The sequence below is a fragment of the Sceloporus undulatus genome, chromosome 3 (genome assembly GCF_019175285.1).
Source record: "Sceloporus undulatus isolate JIND9_A2432 ecotype Alabama chromosome 3, SceUnd_v1.1, whole genome shotgun sequence".
NCBI lineage: Eukaryota > Metazoa > Chordata > Lepidosauria > Squamata > Phrynosomatidae > Sceloporus > Sceloporus undulatus.
Genome location: NC_056524.1, coordinates 111,793,912 through 111,820,406, shown reverse-complemented (window position 1 = coordinate 111,820,406; position 26,495 = coordinate 111,793,912). Strand labels below are relative to the sequence as shown.

Below are 26,495 nucleotides of genomic sequence, written 5' to 3'. Positions count from 1 at the left end.
AATGAAACTCATGAGACCTTGGATAAGTCACACATTCTCAGCCTCAGAGGAAGGCAATGGCAATAGCAAACCTCCTCTGAACAAATCTTGCCAAAACAACAACAACAACAACCATGATATAAAACATAAAGCCCTTAGGGTTACCATAATTCAGAATAGGGTTACCATAATTCAGAATGATTTGAGGACACACAACAACAACAGCAATATTTGTGACGTAAGCAGCTAGTGAAACTAAAATTATACTTTTGAATTACAGTATCATACACAGAGCATAAATGTATTTACATGTACATTTATTTGTGTGGTTAAATTGAAAATTTGGTAAGATGCTTTTAAATAAAGTTTTTTTTAAACAAACATTTTATACAATTTTAATTTGATTTTAAAAAAACCTGGGGGCTCTCGTTTCTCTTCCTACTCAGCCTCACCGCATTCACACCATCTCTTTAGTATGTTAAAGGGACATAGGCAAATGCCACAGACCATTTTTTCCAAAAGGTAGAAGTTTGGGAAGGAGTAGTGTCACCCCTACCTTAGGGTGCCACCCGCACTCCCTTGTTCCTCTGAGGTCAAAACAAGGCACCCAGCCATGTTGTCAACACTTTGCCCTTCTTATTCGGTCTCAGACCTGTTGCAGAGCAATTCAGTGATGAACTGGCTGGACATTGTCCAGACAATTTTACCAGTACCGGTGCACCATGACGAGACAGGAGAAGCATGTGGTATTTGGCCTATGCAGACCCAGCCTATGCCTTTCCAGATTAAACCCCCTCCTTCCACTAGCTGCCATATCCCGCCTGGGGCAGGACTTTCAGGTTTGGGGCAGGTCCGCACGGTCCCCCGGTTTGGCCCCACCCCCAGGATTCCCCCACCAGCCAGGCCTGGAGGCAGCCCGCAATCACGAGCCTTCCAAGGCCTCTCTGGGGCTTGGGAGGCAGCCTCCCCAAGCCCCAGAGGGCCTTGGAAGGCTCCGCAATCGCGGAGCTGCCTCTGAGGCCTCTCTGGGCCTGGGAGGCAGCGTCCCAAGCCCCAGAGGGGCCTGGAAGGCTCCGTGATCGGGAGCCGCCTCTGAGGCCTCTCTGGGGCCTGGAGGCAGCGTCTCCCAAGCCCCAGAGGGGCCTTGGAAGGCTCCAAGGCCGCAGAGGCCGCTTCTGAGGCCTCTTTGAGCCTGGGAGGCAGTGTCTCCCAAGCCCCGAGGGGCCTGGAAGGCTCTGCGGTCAAAGCTCCAGCTGCGGGGTCCTCCAAGGCCTCTGTGAGGCAGGGGAGGAGGAGGAGGCTGCTTGCCATCGCGGCGATCGCTCAATGACAGCGGCCCCCACCTCCTTCCCAGCCTGGGAGCAGGCCGAGCTTCCTCCCAAGCCGGGAAGGAAGGAGGACAAGGTTTTTAAAATGTAGGACTTTTTTAAAAAAAATTTCCTGGCTGGAAATTTTTTTTTTTAAATAAATCTTTATTGGATTTCATTAAAGAAAACACAAACCAGTACAATCAAACATTGTAAAGATTATTACTATAGACATATATTGTAAATAGGGGGATGGGGAGGGAAAGGGGGAAAGGGGGGGAAAGTATAGAGTAAAAATAAAGAAAGCTTAAGGATAGGAGAAGTAAACAAACAAAGAGGAGAAGCTAACCTAAAAATGAAGATACAAAAACATAACATATACCTTGAATCTGACTAGACAACATTTAAACATTTAAAACATAACAATTGTACTTCCGAACTATGACATTTCCTTTCTTTTAAAATAATACTGCAACTATCTGCTAGTTTGTTTTGTATCTTTGTTGCAACTTACTTGCTACTTCTAAGGTTGTTACATATGAATTACAAAATAACAATCTAATCCACTGAAATTTTAAATTCTAGACCAGCACATCTATTTTCCAAACTATAATTTGTTACATAAGAAGGTACATATTTACTGTTTCCCCTCCTATTCCTTTCCCATTTTTGGAATATATCCTAGGTGGAAAAAGAAACATAAATAACAACCTCCCCTCTTATCTATTAGCCCTCCAGAATTATTTGAATTTTAAAATTTTCTTTTACTACTATTATAAGAAAAATTATAAAGGCAGACATATGGCAGAGCAAATTCGCTTAAATCGTTATATTCAACCTGTTCATAATATATCTATTGTGATATTTAACTAACACCAAAGCCTATTTTTTCCCATTCAAAACATCCATCAATGGTATCCATATTTTTTACTTGTTTCCCAAGAGTGTCCACGCCTTAAGCACGTTAGCTTATCCATTCGGAAATGTTCAACAGTTTTAGCCACCATTGGTCCAAATCGATCTGTTCTTTATTTCTCCAATGGAGCATAATAACCTGCGGCTGTAACAAATAGAAAAGCAATTTCCCATGTTTATCTCTCAAGGATTTATCTGTCACCATATTTAATAAATAAACGCCGAATCCATCTTAAACTATAATTTAGAATCTTCTGTACCAGCTATGAATTAATTTCCAAAATTTACATACATATTCGCAATTCCACCATAAATGAAATAATGATCCTAGAGTTTTGCCACACTCCAGCAATTTGCGTCAAATCCTTTGTATATTTTTGCTAGTTTCGTTGAGTTAATACCAACGGTATTAATTGTATTAATAATTTTCCCTTAAATCATTACTGGTGGTATACTTCAACCTTTTGTTCCAATTAACCTCCCATTGTTCTAAGGGAATAGTATGATGCAAGTCTTGCGCCCATTTAACCATTGAGTTTTTGATATAATTTTCATGCTGTTCATATGTTAACAAATTTAAAAAGCCAGCATTTTATGTGGTTTATAGAAAAATAATTTCATCAAATTCAAGTTTTTCCAATTCAAATCTTTTTCTTGTCCAATAAAATCTTTCTTTTATTTGTCTGTAATTGAACCAACTAGGTATACCCGCTCTTATTAACTCCCTGTGTTTTGAGAGAACATTTTTAGTTGTGTATTCAATTTTTATTAACTCTTTGTAAGTTAACCATTTATTTGATAAGAATGCTGGCTTCTATAAAAAGCTTCGTTAACTGATGTCCACAGAGGATCTTCTTATATATATGTGGCTGTATTTAAACCACACTTTAAAAAGTGCTTTTCTTATGGCATGGTCACAAAAGCTTTATTAGCATCAAGTTTCCCATAAAAAAGATAAGCATGCCCACCCAAAAATGAGTCACTTCCCTCTAGCTGTAACAATCTTAGATTTTAACTACACCATTCGGATATCCATTCAAAACAACATGAATAATAAAAGTTTAAGGCAGGGAGTGCCAGTCCACCTCTATCAACACTATCTTGCATTTCTTTTAACCTGACCCTGGGTTTCCTCCCATCCCAAAGAAACTTTGTCAGGTCTTTATTCCAAGTTTTAAATGGAATTTCATTACATATGATTGGTATATTTGAAATAAAAAATCATTTTGGGCAGAATGTTCATTTTATTGCTGAAATTTTGCCAAGCCAGAAGTCCTATTTACTCCATTTATTTAAATCTTTTTATTTCTATCCATGGCTAGGAAATTTAAAAAAAAGAAGGTCCAACATTTTAAAACTGTCCTACATTTGTCCCCGTTGGGAGGTCCTCAGCTATGGCAACCCTACCCCCACTGATTATGACAGCTCCTGTCAACCTCATGGAAAATATCTTACCTCAAGCATTAATTTTAATTAATTTTTAATTAGATTTTATGTTGTTGTTTTATTTTGTTATGTTTTTAGGGTAGAGAGGGGGTGGGGGTAGGAGTTGTCCTGAATTTAAATAATAATGTATTTATTGTTATTTTGTTTTCTGTAACCTGCCTCGACTGTAGGAAGAGGGCAGGAATTATAAATAAAATTATTATTATTATTATTATTAATTTATTAATTATGCATACTGAGTCAAAAATGCCTATATAGCAGATCCTCTGTGCTGTAAGTATGTGGAAATGCCTAAAGTTTGGCTGCTTATTTTATAGGGTCAGCAGCCCAGAGAGGTTTGTTTACTGACATTTACTCCAATTAGCTCAATGAGAGAACAAGAGAGAACAGCCATAAAATGTTACATGCCACCCTCAACTCCAGTGTCTCTCTTCAGTGCAAGGTATCAGTGAATTGAAGCAGCTGCTGCTTACACACCAGTGGGTGCATCGTGTCACATAATACCATGGCAGGAATGCCGTTCCCTTAAATAGGGGAGTGACAAATTTATAGCAGCAAAGAAGAATCTCTCTCACAGCACACACAAGCATAGAGGCACGTCTATCACCCAGATTAATTAAACAAATAAAAATAACACTCTGGTTCACTTGCAGTGTGAACGCAAGAGATAAGATTAAGTTGCCGCTGCCTTGGAAAATTTGCTTAGGCCATGCTCACAGAAGTGTTACATCAGCTCTCCTGCTCCTTCCAGTACATTTGATACTACAGGTGTATCTTTCATAATGAGGAATTGTGTCGGTAACTGGGTTATATGAGGGATGTAGGAACATGGGTCTGACCAGTGATACTGGAGAAACCACCTTGTGAATAATAGACTTCACTGTATGTAAACTAGGCACCAAGGTTGGAATCAGAAGTGGGGCCTTCCAGATGTGGGTGGACTCTCATCATCCCAGCTGACAAGGATGCTAGGAGTTACAGTCAAACAACAACGTGACCACCCTTACTACAAAACAGGGAAAAGTTGAGGGAAATGTGGGGAGTAAAATGCCATATAGCTGGCCTTGGGCTCATTGGAGGAAAAGTGAATAATAAATAAATAAATAATAAACATGTTTTTGTGAGTTTTTGGGCTATGTGGCCATGTTCTAGAAGATTTTCTTCCTGATGTTTCACCATGGTGGCGAAACGTCAGGAAGAAAATCTTCTAGAACATGGCCACATAGCCTGAAAAACCCACAAAAAACCATGGATGCCGGCCATGAAAGCCTTTGACTTCACAAATAATAAACAGTTTAAAAATCAGAAGGGACGTAGAGAATGTGACTTCTCTGTGTCCTGCTGGCGCAGTGGTTAAATGCCAGTATTGCAGCCATAATGTGAGTTTGATCCTGAGGGGCTCCAAGGTCAACTCAGCCTTCCATCCTTTTGGAGGTTGGTCAGATGAGTACCCAGCTTGGGGGCAATTGGCTTATATGTTGTAAACTGCTTAGAGACTGCTTAGTTCAATGTGAGGTGGTGTAAAAAAACTTTTCTGCCTAAAGGCTCCCAAAATGAGCATTTTTGTGCTTTGGGAAACAGCCCTGTATTTAAAATAGAACAAAACGGGAAGTGAACTTGCCATTTCTGATTTCAATTCCCCCCCCCCTGCATTTTGGGGCTTGTTGAAACCCACAGTGGGTCCTCAAGCTGAAAAGTTGACCCCAGATGGGTTGAAGTTGCCCAACTGTTTTAGGCTCTTGATTTTTATCATTGTGGTTTGAACTAAACTATTGGTCAGGGCTATCTTTTTTCTTCATGTCAGTAAAGCGTATAATCACTTTCCTTATCTCCATGTTCCTAAGATTTCTTTGACAGTATTTTCAGGCACTGATGAATGATTTCTGCACAGTCAATGTATCATATAAAACCAAAAGGAAATCCTGCTGAGAGAGATGCCAAATGCCATATAGTTCAAGTTCGTAGGTTTAATTTCTGGAATACAGATAAAAACTTATCCCAGTTCTGCAGCTCAGAACTTGTGATGATACACAAAACTGATTCCAATGTTGCTATTTTTGAGAGGGAAAATATATTTTGGAACAGCCTTATTCCCATTGCATTCAAAGAAGTATATGGTTGAAACAGATTAATAGACACAGTGGGTATGTTCATGCATCAGAAAAAGCCATGGTTTGTGTTTACCATGATTTGTTGTTCAAAGCACAAATTGTGTGGTAGACAAACAGACAAACAGTGACTTCTTGTTCTGATATCTGGTTTCTTTCTCTTGTTGTTATTAACTGACCCCAAGTCGAAGTCAGTTCATGGTGACTCTGTGGATGAGACATCTCCAAGAACCCTGCCCTCAACCTCTCTGTTCAGTTCCTGCAGGCCCAGGGCCATATCCTCCCTGACTGAGGGCCACTCCTGGAAACATGGGATTGGGGAGGTGGCAACCAGCCACCACATCCCCAACTGCTCAAAAAAGGAGACACGAAATGCAGCTCCTATTCCCGGTGCTACAGGGGTGCCACAAGGGCCATGGCACGGCCTTATGACACCCCTCGTGCACAGTACCATGTAAGTGCTGCGCATGAACGACATAATCATGGCGCACGCCATCTGTACAAGTGCGTGCCAAGATGGTGACCAGGGCGCGCGGTACAGATGCTGAGCTCAGCCCTCACGCAGCCTTACTCCACAGTCAGGCTGGCACAAAGTGCCTAGTGTACCACCCCTGAGTCTCACCATCTGGGTCTTCCTCTCCTTCTACTGCTTTATACCTTTTTTAGCATTATTGTCTTTTTTAATTATTTATGTTTCCTCATGATGTGGCCAAAGTATGACAGCTTCAATTTAGTCATCTTGGCTTCCAGAGAGAGTTCAGGCTTGATCTGTTCTAGGACCCATTTGTCTGTCTTCTTGGCCATCCATGGTATTCTCAGTCTTTTTTTTCCAGCACTACATCTCAAAAGAGTTTTCTTCCTATCAGCTTTTTTCACTGTCTAGCTTTCACATCTGTACATGGTGACAGGGTAATACTATGGCTTGGACTATCCTCACTTTAGTGTTCAGAGTTATGTCTGTACACTTTGTGATCTTGTCCAGTTCATTCATAGCTGCCCTTCCCAATCCTAGCCTTCTGATTTCTTGACTGCAGTCTCTGTCCTTATCATTATTTGAAATTATACTTGTAAAGATGAAATGCAGAAATCTTTTCATTTATTCAGATATAGGCCCTGAAAGTAAATGTTTAAAAATTAGTGATATTACAATTTGTTTTAGATCTTGATTTTAAAGTTTGGCAATATTTTTTCCTTTGAATGTTTAAATTAATCCCTGCAGCAAAGACAGGAAATCTGTAATCTATAGTCATGATTCAAATTTGCTACTCACTTTGGTGAATAATTTAAGCTAATATATACCAAATAACTATTCATTATTGTTGTTATTTGTCATCAAGTCATTTCTGACTTATGCAAAGAAATGTATCTAGGAGGTTTCTTGGCATTATTTATTCAGAGGAGGTTTGGCATTGTCTTCCACTTAAGATGAGAGAGTGTGACTTGCTCTAGGTCACCCAATGGGTAGCCATGCCTGAGTGGAGATTTGAAATCTGTTATCCAGGATCGGTAGGCCAATGCTCAAACCAATACACCATGCTGGCTCATCCATCACTTTATTTATTCCCTTTCCCCAAACTGGGACTCAAAACAGCTTACAAAAAACAGAAAATTAAAATAAATATACATGTAGTTAAAATATACAAAACTTGAGATTAAAACAGTATTAAACTAACAACAGAATTATTAGCCCAACTTAAAATATTACTTTAAAACAAAGGTCTAATCTGCACTGCAGAAACAGTCCTCTGCTATGTTTCCACCAAGCGTGCCTGTGAAAGCAGTGGGATAGAGAGAAGTGCTTTTTCTGAAAAGGTTTGAGTAGGCTCTTATGGGAAGAAATGGCCCTACAGATAGCCTGGACCACAGCCACATAGAGCTTTGTAGCTCATAGCCAGCACTTTGAATAGTGTCTGGAATCAGACTGACAACCAGTGGAGCTGTTAAAACAACCACCTACAGTTGACATTCTGGCTGCAGTGTTTTGGATCAGTTGAAGTTTATGAACCCTCTTCAAAGACAGACCCACATAGAGCATGTCACAGCAATCCAGTCAGGATGTAACTAAGGTGTTTGTCACAGTTGTCAAGTGAGATGTCTTAAGGAATGGATGCAAATGGTGCACTCGCTTTAAAACTATACAAATGCACTCCTGGCCACTGCAGAAATGTAAGCATCCAGGGAGACCTTTTAAAAACAAGGACATTATAACTGTCTCTTTTAGGCATGTAGGAACTATCCTTTTCTGAAGAGAGACATTTCACAATCCCATTATCCACCCAGACAGTTCCCTTCTGGACTCTTTGTTAAGCCAGAAAGGGTAAGTGATACAAATATGGTGGCTCTCACTTCTTCAAGGATTCTGTCCATATCCTTGGAGTTTACAAGTTGAACATCATCCATTAACACTGGACAAGTAGGAGTCAAGGTTACACCCACTTGATCTGTATTGATAGTCATGTTTGCTAGGGATGAGAGGTGTCTGAATCTGACAATATTTAGAGAAACATACAGGCTCTCCCTTTCTCTATATTCTCTAATGTTTCACAGATGAAAAGCAGGACGTGCGTGGCTAAGCAATATCAAAGTGTGGTCAAGATGAGAAAAGTTATGAGTGAATAAGAACATATAAACTAGGACAACCTGCAGCAGTTTGCTTTTGCCTGAGCCTACAGGGAAGGACAAGATTCCACCTCCTACCTTCCTCTCCTCTCTGCAGAGTTAATGGAATAATGCACACTACCTTTGCCCTTTGAATTCAGTTTGCAGCAACTGAAGTAAGTTGAACTTGAAGACAAACGGTAAAAGTGGGAGGAGGGCTACATTTACACTATAGAAATAATGCAGTTTGACACTGCTTTAACTGCCATGGCTCAATGTTATGAAATCTGGGATTTGTAGTTGTAGCATCAGAGTTCTCTGACAGAGAAGGCTAAATATCTCATAAAACCACAAATCCCAGAATTCCATAGCATTAAGCTATGACATTTGAAGTAGTGCCAAAATACATTATTTCTGCACTGCAGGTGTAGTCGAGACAGAAACTGGGACATTTTAGAAGCAGCTGAAGAAGTAGGACAACACAGATTAATCAGGACTATCCTAGGAAAATCGGGACAGTTGGAGAGTATGCAACACTGACAATGCGATATTGTTTGTAAATTTCCCTCATCTGAAGGCAGACTGCTGGCTTGTGGGATACAAATGGGCCATATGACACAAATAGTTTTGCCCTTCAAAAAGATAGGAATAGCTGGAAGGTTCAGGCTGAACAGCCAGATTGCTATTCTCATCAGTGTTTCTGAACAACTGATACCTGGGGCTTCTGCCTCACTGGTAGGGACAGCTCCTGGACCAAAGGGGAAAAGCAACAACAATGCACTAGCTAAGGCAATTCTCCTTCACCTATTGCCTTTATTTGTGTATTTCACTGTTTTGTAGCATCAGTCTTTTCATTCAGTCCTTATGTAGGTAGAATGAACAATGACTGCATGATTCTCCAGTCCCCACGCTTTTTCTGTATGTATTTGGATTAATTAACTTAATGAAAATTCATAATGGGAGCCTGGGATTCTCTGGAGATTTTATAAGTTATCACAACTAAATATAACTGTGCAAACAGTCCACGCATGTATGATCAAAATAGATGGAGTGTGCACGCTGCTGAACTTCCTTGGAGGCAACTGTACTGAAAAATGATGCAAGAGGCAGGCAGGGAGCTTTGCCGGTATTTCTATTCCATCATTCTAAGGAGGCCTTGTATCTTATAAATTGAGAGCTGTCAGGCTAGCGATGGAGCATATACAGCAATAATAACTGAAGTTATGGGAGATGCAAAATAACTGCTCTTTTTTTCATCACCTCACAGATTTACATGTATATTTGATACCATGCATCCAATCAGAACTTGGGAAAGTTTCTGTCAGAGATAAAACTCCTATTATCCCTCTGATGCCTGTGGATTCTGGGAGCTGTCATCCCAAGCAGCAATTTGCCAAACTCTGATCAAGATAAAGAGTGTTTAACCACATTATTACATTATTTGTATACAAAGCTTAAACTGGTTTGTAAAGTCAAAACCTGTTCTGGATTGTACAATTTGAAAGCATTAATGTACACTGGGGTGGGCAAAATGCAGACCATGGCCCACATGGCAAGTGTGGTTCAGATGTGCTTTAAAGCCCCCAGTCCTCCTCATTTTTTTTTTGGACTATGACTCTGGAAACCAGGGTTGAATTCCCAGCTTGGGCATGTCACATACTCTTAGCCTTATGGAAAGGCAATGGCAAGCCTTCTCTAAACATATATTGCCAAGAACCTGCCATAATAGAGTCCCCTTAAGGTCTCCATAAGTTAGAAACTACACAAATGCACACAACAAACCAATTTTCTGATATTTTTTCACTAGAGAACTAAGAAAACATGAGTGTAAATGCAGCACTTCACTTCCTGCTCCGCCAAAGCTCCATCCTGTCCAATATGCCCAAACTTTAGCCAGAATGGCAGCCAGAATTGCTGTGATGTCCCTCCTGGCACACAGAAACGTGATATTGTGCCCTACCAAGGGTTGAAGGGAGAAAATTGCACCCCTCTCCTCACAGTTGCCCATTCTTGCTGTTTATTATTTCAAACTGCAGCATTTGCATCTGAAATTGGAGTCTTCACCCCAGCATTATGCCACAATTTTTAAAATCCTTTTTAAAAGGTAATTGTGGAGAACACAGACAGTTTAGACTGCTGAGAACAGCCAATGGGAGGGAAGCTAGAAAAGATGGGGACTACTCCCAGGAGTGGATATAAATAGAGAGGTAGAGCTGTGTGTGGAGAGTGTGTCATTGTACCCTGAGAGGATTGCAGCCAAGGAGTCTGAGGAAGACTGTTGCGAGGTGCAGTTAGAAGGGGTTTAGTTACCCAAATTAGGGATTAGGGGAGTCCAGAGTTAAAGTGTATGTGTTAATATCCTGAGTGGAGATTATTAAGTTATCTAGAGAACAGACGAAGTAATTTTTTTAGAAAACTCCCAAAGGGAAAATACCGTTTTCTTATTTAGGACACTTCAGCTAGTGGTGAGGTACTTACCAAGCCGTCACATGTTGGTGCCAAGCGGTGGAATTTAAAAGACCCATTGCGCTGGCATCTGAGAAAAGTAGCAATGCAGGGTGGGCCTCATTACAGATTGGTGGCAATGGTGGGATCAGATAAGGAAGGAAACCGTAGGGTCCTGGTCCTGAGTAAGAGTCTTGCCACAGCCACTTCATAGACATAGTAATATTTAACACATTATCTGAAAAGGAAGGGATAGGCCTAACACACATAATTCCAGTTTTGCTATAGAACAATGTATCAAGGCCCCTATATTCAACCCAGTCCATGCAGATTTAGGCTTATAAGAATTGGAAGAACTGGAGGGTTGCACACCCTTTGATCCTGCAGTAGATGTATGCATGGCATTTGATCTCCTTGAGTGCTACAAATACTACAACTGTTCTGAGTTCTTGAACAGGATAGCAAATGCTTCAAAGGACTACCCACCTCCTTCACAATTCTTAGATCAATGTCATTACATTCTATTGAATGTCAAATGATCCGAACACTTGCTCCTTATTTTGACCTGCCCTTATTTTGTCCTTTCCTATCTCCTATTATATTTGTAGGTTCTATAAAGTCTGCAATTATATACATATCCAGAAGTAAGCATAATGATGTAAATTAGACTTACTTTGAAGTAGATTTGCATGGGATTGCAGTATAAGTATCTAAACATTTCTTTGTAAAAGTTGAAGTCAAAATAGTTATTAGTTCAGACTTCTTAATAACCAAAATGCTTTATTTTTCTAACAGTTATTATTCTGTTATGACAAGTCTTCATTATTTCCAGCACTGTTTTAGCAGCTCTCTTGAAGTTATCATACCTATCATAGCAGCCAAGTTAATCTCCTGGGGGAGCCTTTCACAAGTTTTGTAGATTTGACTCTCGGTCTTAACAATTCCACTAGTATGAAGTCAGTTGACATTAAGATCTTTGGACACGTTTATTTCCCATCAGGCATTAAATTGTGAGGTAAGCAGATATCTAACTGATGATCACATCCCAAAATAACTGAGCAGTCACCTGACCTATTGCCTTTAAATGTTGACAAAGAAAACTTCCTGAAGTTTCCAGCTGAATGTTGCACATTTAATTATATCTGCCAGAAATTCTTGGTGTGCATGCCCTTTTCTTGATATATAAATATCAAACACAGAAATGGTTACTTCTGTGCCTTCTGGCTGATCCCTCAAGTCCATAAAGTTCCTGAGGCAGGTGATGACATGCTAGCTATTTTTTGGCAAACCCTCAGACAGCAGTTCTGAGAGATGCTACTTTAATTACTGCTTCCAAAAGTCATGTCAATATTTTCCTCTTGTGCGAGGAATACAATCTCTGAAGAGTGTGTAGGTGTGTGAAAGAGAGAAGCACATTTGAAGTCATACAGATGTCATGTCTAATTTCGGAATTTACTTCCCTCAAGATCACTGTCAAGACTCTTATTTGCTTGAATGGTTCTGGTTTATAAACCAGCTATATGATCTTATATTTGCTTATTTCAAGGTGCATTCACACAAACAAATGTCCATCACTACAGCAATATTGATTTGCTCAGTTTAAACCTCCTTTTCTCCAAACTTAAGACAACAATGCATGACTCTCTTTTTCCCCACTTCATAACAGCCCTGTGAGGTAGCTGAAGCCAACAGAGAATGAATGGCCCATGGTTACCCAATGAGTTTCATGATTCAGGGAGAATTTGCACTTGATTCTTCCATATCCTAATTCATTCTAGTTGCTAAAGTGGCTCTCTGTTTACTTTGGCAGTCTTCAATAGTGCCCATGCTGCTGGGCATCAGCAACCCTTAAAACCTACTAGGTATATGTGTATGTGCCTTCAAGTCACCTGTCAGTGTATGATGACTGCTTGAAAACATAAGGGTTTTCTTAGGCAAAAAATACTCAGGCAAAGAATACGTAGGGATACTTAGGCAACGAATACTCAGAGGTAGTTTTGCTAGTTGTTCCTCTGAAAAAGATATAGCCTACACCACTTGATATTTCTTGGTGGCTTTCCATCCAAGTACTAAGCAGAACTGAACATGCTTAGCTTCCAAGATCAAACTGGATCTGCCATCTGGTGCCTTTATGGTATAGGCACAACACCCTAAATTGTAAGGAATAGCTGAACTTTAAGCAAGGTCTTCGGATTTGCCAGTTTGAGGAACAGGTAAAATTCCCCAATAAAAACAGAAGAAAACATCAACATTAGTAAAGAGAGAGAGAGAGAATTATTTTGTCTCGATGACTTCTCTGTAGAGTCAAGTAGTCATAAAACACTCATTTCCAAAAAAAAGGAACTGAGATTAGGAATCAAGACCAGGAATTGTAATAACCTGATACTTGACAGTTTTATGTAAAAGTCCTCTTGCCATGTTGGCCATATAGCAAATCCAGTAACAACAAAAATCCACCAAACCGTTATACCTTTATTGCGACAACCAAAATGCACAACATACATGTTGCAAGCTCTCGAATCTACACTGGCTTCTTCATCAGGCAAGGTGTTAAAAACCATACAGGAGAAGAAGAAAAAGGAAGATGTTAATCATAGGCCTGACTGTTGCTGTCTTTGTTCTCAGTTCAGATGGTATGGAGAGGTGTTTCTTGTATAAGTTTTATAAACTTGGATTTTTTTATTCGTTGTATTCAGAATATTCAGGAAATCTTCCATTAACCACTTTTTTCCATTTTTATGGTGGAAGCAGAAGGCTTTGGAGCAAAAACAAAACAAAAAACCCAATCTCCCATCCCAATGTTTTCCCCCAGATCTTCACATCTCTAAATATAACTGATTTTCTCAGCAGAGTTATCAGTATTTCTAGTGTCTTTAGAAGTCAAAGGCTTCCACTTTGGAGATCTTATCTGAATTGTTCCATGGATGGGTCTGAATTGGAGAGGGACAGTCACCGTGTATAGAATACATTTTTGTTTCAGAAGGTTTAAGGTTCATCTGCTCCATAGGCAACAGAACCAAGAAACAAACTCCAACTCAGAAACTGGGGAGGGGGGGTTGTTGCAACATTGCAGCCACATACCCTCCAAAATACTTAGTGTTGCAATCACATACCCTCAAACAATTCACAATGAAAACTGTGGCCAAGCAACATAAGAATGTGGACAAGATGGCCAAAGTTATCAATGAGGAAGGATACCCAAGTTTGGAAATGCAGTAATTTTGCCTGAACCTATTGGGAAGGTTCAGCTTTTTTCTCTCCTCTCCTCTTTCCACTGCTGAGTTTATTGAGTGCATTCAGATTGCGCTAAATGAAGTAAACTGTGCACAAAGGGAAGAAGTGGAATGCTGGAGGGTTAATCAGGATTGTCCCTGCCAAATCAAATTGAAGGGTATGCAGTCAGAACAGAAAACTCTGGACAAGATGGAGCAATTTTCTCCTATTACATATAATAGAATTACAGATATTATTACAGTATCTCAAACAAACCCTCACCTAGCGTCCAAGGCCACTAAACACATACATTCAGTAGCCTCATGTACGTATGTACTGCCACAGTTAAGAAGAAGAGTGGGAAACATGTGGCACTAAATGTATTGGATTGTAAATTCCTATCCAGCATAGACAATGGTGAGAAATGCTGGGAGCTGCAGTCCAACCACATCTGGAGGGCTTGCATGACTTCCACATCTGGTTTACATGCTCATCTTCAAACCCCAGCCAATTTGTGAGCACAATCCCCAAATTAGGCTAACCTGTTGTTCTTTCTTTATCTTTACCTCCAATAAGAATGATATACCTAAACATCGTAAGTGTTTAAACTGCCTGATTTTGAAACATGCTAAACCTTTAATGAATTTATAATGCATAGACTGACTGGAACAGAAAAATAAATCTCACATGGATCAGATGATACCTGTAGATGATTTCCTACATGTTAAAATGTTAAAAACAACAACTTTTAATACAATTTAACACACAACAACAAATCACATTTATGTTACACTTTCATCTCTCATATACACACAGATACCATGAGTTGCTTCTGACTTAATATCTGGAGTTGATACCCTACACAATTCCAATGCATGGATATTTCAATAACGGGTGCAGTGCTGATTCAGTGGTTGTCCTAAGAGGGCAAGGGAGTGATCCAGGTAATAATTTTGAAGCACGTTTGACACAAACATTGCCAGCCCATCCCCTTGCATTATTCCAATGTTATTACATACGTAATTTCAACAGTATATTTGATGTGACAGAGTATAACATTACTGTTTTTATAACTCATAACTGCATTATGTTTTAAAACACTTGTATACTTTTTAAAAATTTAATGGTGTTTTAATGTGATTTATGTGAATTCAATGTGATTTTTAATGTGAATTGTGAGTCAACTTTTTTATTATCACTTTCTTTTTTTACTTTTATTTATTTTTAGCTGCCTTAGGTCCCATGCTAGGAGAAAGCTGGCATATAAACTGACAAAATGTATGTATATATTTATCAAATTATATATATTTATATACATACATACACACACACACACACACACACACATATCCCATTAAAAACAGCTGTCAATCGCTTCTCGGCCTTTTGGCTAAGATCAAGTGTGTGTAAAACAGCTGTCACAAATGGTCCTGATCCCAGCTGCATTACAAGCACTTGGAGTACATGGATCCTGATTCCTTTTCACTCCAGTCTGTCATAATTTCCCCTGAGGAACAGGGTTTATTTTTAATATTTTTCCCTACTGCAGAAGCCAAATGGCCAATACCAAGCAGATGTTTCTCCTTGATCTACCAGCACCATGGGTTATTTTGCATTACTATACAATGCATCACATAAACTAACAGAGACAGAATCACCAAGACTTTGGAGTTTATCACACGGGAGGAATTTCTCTTAATTTCGAATGAAAAGAAAGTGGAGCCAGAACGCATTCACGTGAATTCGCTAGTTCAGCGAATTTATGTGAATTCAAATTGCGTTCAAACTGACTTCCCATTGCCTGAAAATAGCCTGCCATTGCCTGAAATTGTGTGCGGTAGTCTATCACGCAATAAAGTAAAACCTCATAATTGCATTCGGACTGACTTCCCATTACCTGAAATTGCGTGTGGTAGTCTACCACGCAATAATGTTAAACCCCATGATTGCGTTTGGATTGCCATTGGATTATACTTCCAATTTCCCTTGTCTGATAAACTCCAATAATGACTGAAGATGGATTAGCAAGGTCCCTGAGTTGTGTTGGCAGTCTGGACGAAACCAAAATTGACAAAAGTTGTAAATTGATCAAACTCATTAAACTTTTAAAAATCTAATGATTGAAAGCATTACTTTCTAGGTGTCAGTGAACCCTGCAACCGAGGTACTGCTTGTAGCAACAATGCAGCTGGGTCCAAAGTAGCTAGGTATATCTCCACACATGTATCCTTCTTGTTCAGTCAATTCATTTTCCCCAATAATACACTAATAATATACAGTTATGATGACTGAAACTACAAATATAATCATTTCAATCATTTATATCTGTATCTTCTTCTCATCAACTTGTTTTTAGGAAATAATCATATTTATTCATTCAAAGCCCATATTGTCAATTGCTCAAAAACCTATGTCATAATCTACATTTTTTCTTTCAATGTTGTGTTGTTGTTGTTGTTGTGTGCCTTCAAGTCGTTTCTGACTTATAGAGACCCTGGCTTTTTCTTGGCAAGATTTGCTCAGAGGCAGTTAGCATTTTGGCCTTTGCCTTCCTTGGAGGCTGAGAGAGTATGGCCTACTGCCCAGTGGGTTTTTCCATAGCTGAACGGGGATTCGAACCCCGATCTCCAGAGTCATAGGGGTTTATCACAGTGGGGCTGATTTCGATGTTAAAGAGAGATTAAAGCGCATTTAAAGCATCCTTTTAAATCTCAAAGTGGATTATTTCTGCAGTGTGTTTTGGCCCTTAGTGCTCTACCCTCTTATAGTGCTCTGGCTGCCTACTGTTGCATTGTGGGGCTTGTAGTCCAGTGAGGCCTAAGAGGTCTCTGGCTGAGAATTCTAAATGCCCCCTCCTTAAACTACAAATCCCAGAATGCAACAGGAGGCAGCCAGAGCAGTTTAAGTGGAATAGCAGTACTGTTATAAGAGTGTAGTGCAGTAGTCTCCCAAGGTATTATTATCCCTCGTCTCCTAATCCAGCAATGCCCAAATTTAGGTCCTCTAGGGGTTTGCTTGTTTTCTTGGACTTCAACTCCCAGAAGTCCCAGCCACTTTGGTGAGCAGTCAGGAATTCTGGGAGCTGAAGTCCAAAAACCTGAAGGACCAAAGTTTGTGAGTGTAGGCACAAAACACACTGAAGAAATAATCCAGTTTGAGACTGCTTTAACTGCCCTGGCTCAGTGCTAGGGAATCCTGGGAATTGTAGTTTCGTGAGATATTTAGCCTTCTCTGTCAGAGAGAGCTCTGGTGCCACAATGAACTACAGTTCCCAAGATTCCCTAGCACTGAGCCAAGGCAGTTAAAGCAGTCTCAAACTGGATTATTTCTATTATTATTATTATTATTATTAGTGTGTTTTGGAAAGGAAGGGATGCTCTCGGTTTTGCAAATGGCCGCCCACCGCCCAACAGGCTTTGAAGAGGGAGGGGGGGGCTTGTTTTGCCGGTTTGGGCTTGACTTGAGGACGACTACAACTCCCAGCATGCCCTTCTTCTTGGCACCTCGAGGGAAAAGGGAGGAAAGACGGCGAGTGAGTTGTTTTTTTGGAGGTCGGTTGCTGCAAAACTGAAGTGGAGCGGCCCCAGTTTCCTCAGGAGACCCTTCTCCTTTCGCTTCTAATTCTTTTATATACTGTACTAATAATATACTCAGGCTGCATCCTCACTGGAGGAATAACCCGGTTTGGCAGCGCTTTAATTCTTTGGCTCAAGGCTGTGGAATTCTGGGAGTTTGTTGTGGGGCCCAGAGCGGAGCCCCACATTATATATATATATATAAGAGAGAGAGAGAGAGAGAGATAATAAGTGATGTATAATATATATATATATATGTGTGTGTGTGTGTGTTCCCTTCTCCTCTCAGCCTTAAAAGATGCAGCACAGCTTTGAAACATATAATATACAGTATATGTGTATGCATAGATAGATAGATATGTTAAAGTGGTTCCCTTCACCCCTCACCCTTAAAAGAGGCGGCACACTTTTGAAATGTATATATTTTATATTATATTATATGTGTGCAAGTGTATATTTATATATGTAAAAGTTAAAATGGTTCCCTTCTCCCCTCACCCTTAAAAGACACGGCACAGCTTTGAATATATATATATATATATATATATACACACACACACACACACACACACACACACACACACATATATATACACACACACACGCACATGCACATACATATATATATACAGTATATATATATATGTATGTATGTATGTATAAAATAATATCAAAGCTGTGCTGTGTCTTTTAGGCTGAGGGACCCTAACATCCTCTCAGGGTAAGATGTAGGTTATCTATATATGTGTACACAGAGTCCGGACCCCCCACAAGTTCCAAATCTTGCACATATTCAAACCCCATTAAGGTAAATGGTGGTCACCCATCAGTGGATTTCAAATCTGCAACTTGGAGTGGCGCCTGTGTGTGTATATCTTGTTGTTGTTGTTATTAGTGTTTATATAGCACAGTAAGTTGCAGAGCACTTCACAGAACCATCAAAACAACAAAATCCTTCTGATGGTGTACAGTCTAAAATCACAAAATACAAAATTTAGTCAATAAGCAATTTATCCATTAAAATAACTATACAAAGAGAGACAAACAATATACCCTTATCTGAATTCTGAAGATATCAAGATTATAAAAAATAACGCAACTGCAGCCTGAAATGAATATATACACAACTGATAATCTGCTGCTCTTTAATGTTACGTTCCCCAAATGTTTGTTATCAGAGAGGATAACTTCCCCGAGAAAATGAGGGCAGACGAACACAGTTGAACTATGAAGCATTTTTATTTAAAGGGGTGATCAGGTGTCCTTAATGGTTCATATGCGACAGCTGATCATTTTGCAGTTTTAGTACATAATTTCTTCCAGTAATTTTAATAAAAGTCATTGAGGGTGAGTTTATTTCATCAAGGAATAGAGGTTGTTTACAAATGCTGATAAAGAGACACTACTGATCTGTGATTTCCAGGGATACTGTAGCTTAATAGATAACAAATGCTGACGAATACAGAGGGAATTTTATTCTTCCCTAGTTTGCAAGGTTGTCTTGTTGCTATTTTAGTTATCAACAGCTGAAGTTTTATTTTAATTGTAGTGATTTGTGGTCAAACCTTCTGAGACATAAATTTGGAAGATTATGAAAAGGACATGGGCGACGACGGTACAGAGGTATGGTATAATCTTATATTGTACTGTGTATACTATAGTTGTATCTCCACTTAACTTGGAATAAGTACAATTGAATTTAATAATGCTAATGGCTCGATGTGGCGTTTTCTGAGATTTTCCAGCAAGGCACAGTCATCTGCAACGTATATTTTAAATGTGTTACTTTGAACCTGTCACGAGAATCTTTGATGGTTTTTATTTTGGAATAGATGTGTGTAGTATTGTACTGCTAAATGTTTCCTTTTCAACACAAAATGTGTTCCCAAAGTCACCTGCCCATGTTAAATGTCTGTAGGATTCTGTAAGATGGAGCCATGGCAGTTAAAGCAGTGTCTGACGGCATTGTTTCTGCAGAGCAAATGCAGCCAGCCACACTTACTAAAATTTGAATCTATCACCTTGACGTGGAAGACTATCCAGATGCACCTGCTTAGTCAACTTGTGACTGAATTTCTCTTCTGCTTAAAAATGTGCGTGGGAGGAGGCGAAGAAACCTGTTATATACAGCTTATCGACCTTGTATTTTACAAAATGTTAGTCTTGACGATGGGGACAGATGTCAGGTTTTCAGAGCTCCTCAAAACCTGGGTTGATGAATGTTTCTAGATGAATAAATGCAGATACTGATTGAAAGGAAAGAGAAAAGTAGATCTTCTGAATATGCATGTTTCTTAACTGCAAGCACAGCTTTCACTTCAGTTTGGAGCACAGTCCCCATTGGCAAAGGGCCATCTGAGTTAATGCTAGGCCATCTGAAATTATACTGAATCCAAATCCCTTTTGGCCTAGGGATGTTGATATTTATTTAGGAAAACCCTTTCCCTGTCTGAAATGTTTGTTGGCATTTTGGTTGTGTCCTTAGGCCTGATGAGATCTGGTTCTGGCCTAACATGGCTCCTTCCCTTCTTCACCCCATTTTTAAAAAACTCTTCTGCCAGCAGATCTTATCTAGCAGAGCAGATTGCTCTTTTGACAGTCAGCTAACAGAACAGCAAATAAGTACTGATAAGGACAATTTCTCTTGACAGAAGAGGCATGTGCCTAATCCTAAACCCCCTACATCACTACATCTTGATTTAGGATTGTACTGCCTAAATGTAAATTTTTCTTTTCTATCAAAGCACAGGACAACGGTGCTATATTTTGTATATGCGGGCTGGAAATATATCTGATGATGTCAATACCGTATCTTTATTTCTAGATTAATGTGAAAATACCTTTTGGAAGCAAATATCTAGATGCTACTTTTTCTGTTCCTGGCAAAATACTACCACATGCTGTGGTTCTCACTCATGGAGCATCTGGTGATATGAATTTCTCTCACCTCATATCCTTGGCCAAGTACCTTGTATCTCATGGATTTCTGTGCCTGCGGTTCACATGCAAAAGCCTTAACATCATCCACAGGACTAAAGCATATAAGGCTGTTGTGGTATGAAAAACCAAATTTACTTTTTATTTCAAGAAAGAGAAAGAAATTTCAGGTTCATTATCGTACCCTAAAATTGCTTAAGAGCCTAATGTAGCCCATATGTTCAATTAACATCTAGATGTTTTGTGTCTGTTGAGGTGGATATGTACCCCTCCAAGTAGATCAACCCTTTCATTTTACAACATAGTTTTATAGGAACCATTTTATTTTCTGTGTAACTGATTCCTTATGTCTACTTGCTTGTTAATGTCTACTAGATAAACTACATTTTGGTGTGCAGATCTTTTAACAGGCCCAATATTTACCTTATCTTACCAAGATACGGTTTATTTGTATTGTTTACAGATAATTCACAGAGTACTGTTTCAATCTGAAAATAAATTGTTTTTACAATTAAAACTTCTTTTTTAAAAGGAGTATTTAAGATCATCAAGTGACTACAAGCTTTCTGGCATTTTTCTTGGAGGTAAGAAAACCTGATGATGCTGTGTGAATAAATAAGGAAATATTCACTATTGCCTGTTACACACAGGAAACTGATTCTGTATTTTCACTGTAGAAATAATCCAGGTTGACACCACTTTAATTGCTATGGCTCAGTGCTATAGAATTCTGGGAATTGTAGTTTGATGTGGCACCAGAGCTCTCTGACAGAGAAGGCTAAATTGTAGAAACAGAATTCTATAGTTTTGAGCCATGGCATTTAAACTGTTCTCAACCTGGACTATTTCTGCAGTGTGGATGCAGCCCGAGAAACAGTTTCCATTCTGGGAAGAACATTTACATTCCAGAAACTTTGAACAGTGTGTCATTATAAATTGATATGTCTTACTTCATAGGGTTGTTGTGAAGATAAACGTGGCAGATAGGGAGAGTCATGTATGCTACCTTGAATTCTTGGCAGAGAGCGCTCTCTCTACACACACACACACACACACACACACAGAGTATATTCAAAGTGGGCTGTTTTAAGTCAAAGACTTAGGCTACTGCTATTTAGCAGTATATATCATTTACTAGTTTACTTTAGCAGACCAAAATAAAATGTTCATTCATACCTTTAATTGCAGAACAGTAAGCTTTATTTCTCTAATCCAGAGTGGGCAACTACCCAGTCAGAGGCGGCTGCATCTCTTGGCTGATCCAATTCCTTGGATATGTTTGTGAAGGGCAATTCCACCATGTTATTTCCCTGTTTCATGCCAAGAAATGTTATTGTTGTTTTAAACCAGGGAGTCAAATTTCTGATTTGGATCTTAGTCAAGGGGCATGGTAACAGAAATGAGATGAAATTGCCCCAGTGCTTTCAAAAAAGTGGGTGGAAGTGTATGTGTGTATGTATGTATGTATAAAATATAAACTAAAGCTAGGGTGGAGGCCCTTAGGTCCTCAGAAACAGACTGGGGATTGCATTTGACCTACAGGCAGCACTTTCTTCACCTTTTCTCTAATCAGTGTATTTGTTGGGACTGAGAGTTTTCCAAGGTAACAACCCTTTTTGGGGAGGAGGGAGTATAAAAGCTAAAAGTGTTTGGGATGAGCCTTTTTTAAAGCAGAGTAGCAGATAAGCATGTCTCAGTATCACATTTCCCTGAAGTGAAACTGGCTCAGAATAAACAAGGCAGTCAGCTTCTAATCAGAAATACAGAAAAAAATTACTAATGGCTTTTATATTTACATATGCATGCAGTGCCTACATCCTAACTAACTAATGAAAAGATGAGGTAAAAGAAAGAGCTTTAGTCATTATCTTGTGGGTAGAGAAAAAAAAGAGTACCAAAGCATGGTTGAAGAAGAAGAAGAGAGGAAGTGGAAGTAGCATATAGAGATGGATAAAAGGGAGTGTTTATATGACCAACACCTAGGAACTTTCTGAGGTCATATGGTCTAGTTGCTAGTATACATAAAAGGATTTATGGCCATACATTTCAGTAGCTCAGAAGAGCAAAATGGGGAGACTTTAAATGAGACAGCTGAAGGGTTTCACATGCAGGAAACTGTCCTATCTAAACCCTGATTAATAGCAAGAAAGTGGGGTGAGAGAGGAGGCTGGATTTTTCCAACAATATTTACTGTGTCCATTTAGTATGAGCACAAATATAACATGTTTTTTGAGAACAATAGATAAAAGGCCTGTCTTCTTCCTCATGATTCTGAATGGAATATAGGTCGTTCAATGGGTTCCCGGGCTGCTGCCTCTGTAACACGTCAAGCTGACCAAGACAATGATAGCTTCATTGAAGGCCTGATATGTTTGTCTTATCCACTTCATCGACCAAGGCTACAGACAAAACTTCGGGATGAAGATTTATTATTTATTAAGTCCCCTGTGCTCTTTGTATCTGGAACTGCAGATGAAATGTGTGAACAAGTGAGTTGTTAGGTACACTGAAAGTGGGGGTAATAATAGCCTTATTTAAAGATGTAGCAATTAGGATTAAACTTGTTTTTTTTTAAAATACAGAGGTCCCATTCATACTGACCTTTTTTCGCTGGAAGGAACTGGGAAGATTCAGTTCCCCCCCTCACCCCGAATCCCTCCGGAAGCAAGTGCTCACTACCTCATCAGGGTATTTTAACCCTGAATGACCTCTCGAAGAAATCGGGTTAAAATGAAGGCGCCTGGCTGTCAATCAAATTTAGTTCCGCCTTCGTCATAGGTGATGTTTCCTGCAGCCATTGGGCAGTTGGAAGTGTGCTCCCCCCTCCTTTTTAAAAAAAAATCAGGCGCCAGGATGCACATATTTTGTCAAATATAAAAACCTCCTGTGTGTGTGTTGTGGGGATTTGGGTCACTGCAGGTTATGGATCTTCCCTTGGCCCTGTTTTCAACCCCAAAATACAGTCTAATGCCATCTCTAGATCCTGCATCCTCCCTCCTTGCCACCCCAGAATGCCTAATAATAATAATAATAATAATAATAATAATAATAATAATAATAAGTTGATTAATTCCTCACCTCAGAATACAATCTCTGCATCCTTTGCTTTCCCTCAGCCAGCCCAGTTCCTTACAGACAGTAGCAAAAGCATTCTGTATCAATTTGCCATCAAGTCAATCTCTATCCATGGCGACCCTGTGGTTGAGGTATCTTCAGGACCCCCTGTCCTCGACTACTCTGCTTAGTTCCCGTACAGTCATACCCGTGACCTTAATAGAGTCTATCCATCTAGCAGGCAACCTTCATCTCTTTCTACTTCCTTCCACCTTTTCTAGTATTATTGTATTTTCTTCTCATCATGTGTTTGTCATCTTGGTTTCCAGGGAGATTTCTAGCTTGATCTGCTCTAGGACCCATTTATTTGTCTTTTTGGCTGTCCATGACATCCTCAGCACTCTTCTCAAGCACCACATCTCAAATGAACTGATTTTCTTCCTATCTTCTTTCTTAACTGTCCAGTTCTCACACCCATATATAGTAACAGGGAATACAATGGTTTTGTGCTTAGTTGTATATCTTGGCATTTTAGAATCTTTTCTAGTTCTTTCATAGCCACCCTCCCCATTCTTACTGTTTTTCTGATTTCCTGATTTCACTTATCTCTAGTATAGGACATATATACCTTAGTTTTAACCTTGCTATATTTTATTGGAATAGGATACATTTTTGTGTGTTTCTTACTTCTGGATCTTCTGGCTAAAATTGAGTATATTTATTTATGTTATCTGACCTCTCCTTCATCATGTTACAGGAGGGTAAATGTTTCTTTTTTCACCCTTCTAACAATGCTGTGTGTTGTTAGGCTGAGAAGTTATTTTGCTGCTGTTAATAGATATGAAATTTTATTACCTATGTTTTACTTCTCTTTGTTCCCATGGCCTGGTAGGAGAATGGCCTTGATACCCTTCTAGACCGTCTGACAAGAGAAGTAACACCTGAGACAAAATGTAGCCCTCTAACATCCTTACACTTCTTCTCCTGTATGATTTTAATATCTTTACTTGATGACAAGCCCAATGAGGCTTTGAATGTTTTCATGATATATTTTGTGCTTTTACTTGGTCCAATAAAGGTGTCATTGTTCTGTAGATTTTGGATTTTGTGTGTTAGGCTGAGAGTGAGAACTCCAGCACCATGTAGTGGAGTGGGTGTTTGAACCTGGGGTTTCTGAGCCCAACTTTGAACCCACCAAGATTTTCTTCTGGCTTAACTACCAGAGTTTATGTCTGACATGAACCATAGAGACATAGGGTCTTGCAGCTTTCTCTTGTGAGCTGTATTGTTGCTATCCTAAAGCTCTATAGATGTTGCTGAATTGAAATCTCAATAATCTTTACCATTAGCTATGGTGGCTAGGGCAAATGGAGGAAGCAGTCCAAGCACATGTGGAAGACCACATCATTTTTACTCTTGTTCTAGAAGTATTGGCCTACAAACCCCATCAACACTATCCACCACAGACAGCGATAAGGGATTGCTAGAACTGTGACTGAAACCCTCTGGGGTGACAAAGGCTCCTCTTACACTATGCTATTCTCAGAGTTAACTGATTACTTGAATTAAGTAATATTAATTCCTGTTGGAACAGAGTTCTTAAATGGACCAGAAAGATATCTTTATTTTGTCCCTTTATTTTAATAGCGGCTCCTGGAAAATGTTGCAGTCAAAATGAAAGCACCTAAAAAAATCCACTGGATTGAAAAGGCAAACCACAGCATGACAGTGAGAGGACGAACTACCGATGATATCCTTTTGGAAATAAACACACAAGTTTTGTCTTGGATCAGAGAAATCATTGGGTAGGAATTTACACTTTTGCTAACTAGTAATCAACATTTTCACTTCCTATATGAGTAGTTAGTAACACCTCTTAATAAAATGTTTTCAGCATCACAGAAGTAATGTATCAACCCAAAAAACCCCATACCCTGATCCTGGGCATCTTCTGTAATTCCATTGTAGTAGAATGTTTTGTTTTAGATGTTTCACTTTTGTTTTCTCCATGTTTTGAAAGAAATAAACTTTGATTTTCAGTAAAGCTTTTCCAATACTGTATTTTATACATTTACATTCTACATAACACCATCTTTTTAAAAAAAATAAAGAATAAAGTGGAACTTACAAGTCTCATTTTCTTTTGTATGGCATTTCTTATATCACTGCTCCTTATGTGAAAGGACAAAAAAGCAGTGTCATGCCATTAAATTCATTAGGAAATGATTGAATCTCATGTTTAATGAGTGGCTTTATGATAACTTTACTATGTTAAAGGTGTTTAAAATTTATAGTGCTGTACAGAGCTCTATAAAATAAACACAATAATAAAAAATTAAACAGAGCTCCTGTTGTGAGCCATTGTTATCACTTTCTTATGGTTTCCTATCAATATATGCCCATGCCTCTTCTCTTTCCATCATCATTCACCTTTCAAAAATTAACAAGTATAAATAAAAATAACTTATGGCTGAAATGGAGTGAAAAAGACCTAAAGGGGCATTTCAGTGCTGCACTTAATCATATTGTGTTCCTAATTCACATGCACATAAAATCAAACTGTTTTTGAAAGGCAGTATAACTATGTTAAGTGCAAGTTATATAAACAGTAGAACTATGTATTCTGCTGGCAGCATGGGAGTTTAAATAATTCTTGTCCTAGGTCACCTAGACAGAATGGAGCATATGCACTATTCAGAGTAAGAGGCACACAAGGATTTAGTAGTGGGGACAAATGAAGGATTATAGCCAAAGTGTTTGATATACTGTAATAATTTAGGACCACAGCACACAAAACCTAGTATGATAGGAGGACCAGGGCATGCTACTCTTCTTCACTGGGGAGGGACTTAACATGTGGAAGCATCCAAACAAATACTTCTTCTTGGAAGAACTATACCACATTCTTTTTCCAGGAG

At 39.2% G+C, this 26,495-nt stretch overlaps 1 protein-coding gene across 7 annotated transcripts in view; it reads left to right on the top strand.

The window, feature by feature from the left end:
* TEX30 (testis expressed 30) overlaps positions 1 to 26,495 on the top strand; it is a 36,436-nt gene that overhangs the window by 3,017 nt on the left and 6,924 nt on the right. For 2 of the 7 annotated variants that reach the window (XM_042458346.1, XM_042458345.1), the window contains exons 1-6: positions 17,383 to 17,562; positions 19,136 to 19,209; positions 20,411 to 20,641; positions 21,056 to 21,107; positions 22,810 to 23,012; positions 25,225 to 25,382. In XM_042458346.1, coding sequence (XP_042314280.1) covers positions 19,189 to 19,209; positions 20,411 to 20,641; positions 21,056 to 21,107; positions 22,810 to 23,012; positions 25,225 to 25,382 — 665 coding nt within the window. In that variant the 5' untranslated portion in view covers positions 17,383 to 17,562; positions 19,136 to 19,188. Of the gene's footprint in view, positions 1 to 16,944; positions 16,965 to 17,381; positions 17,694 to 19,135; positions 19,210 to 20,410; positions 20,642 to 21,055; positions 21,108 to 22,809; positions 23,013 to 25,224; positions 25,383 to 26,495 lie in introns of those variants that run through there. The other 5 variants (XM_042458344.1, XM_042458341.1, XM_042458340.1 and 2 more) reach the window with 5 other exon arrangements.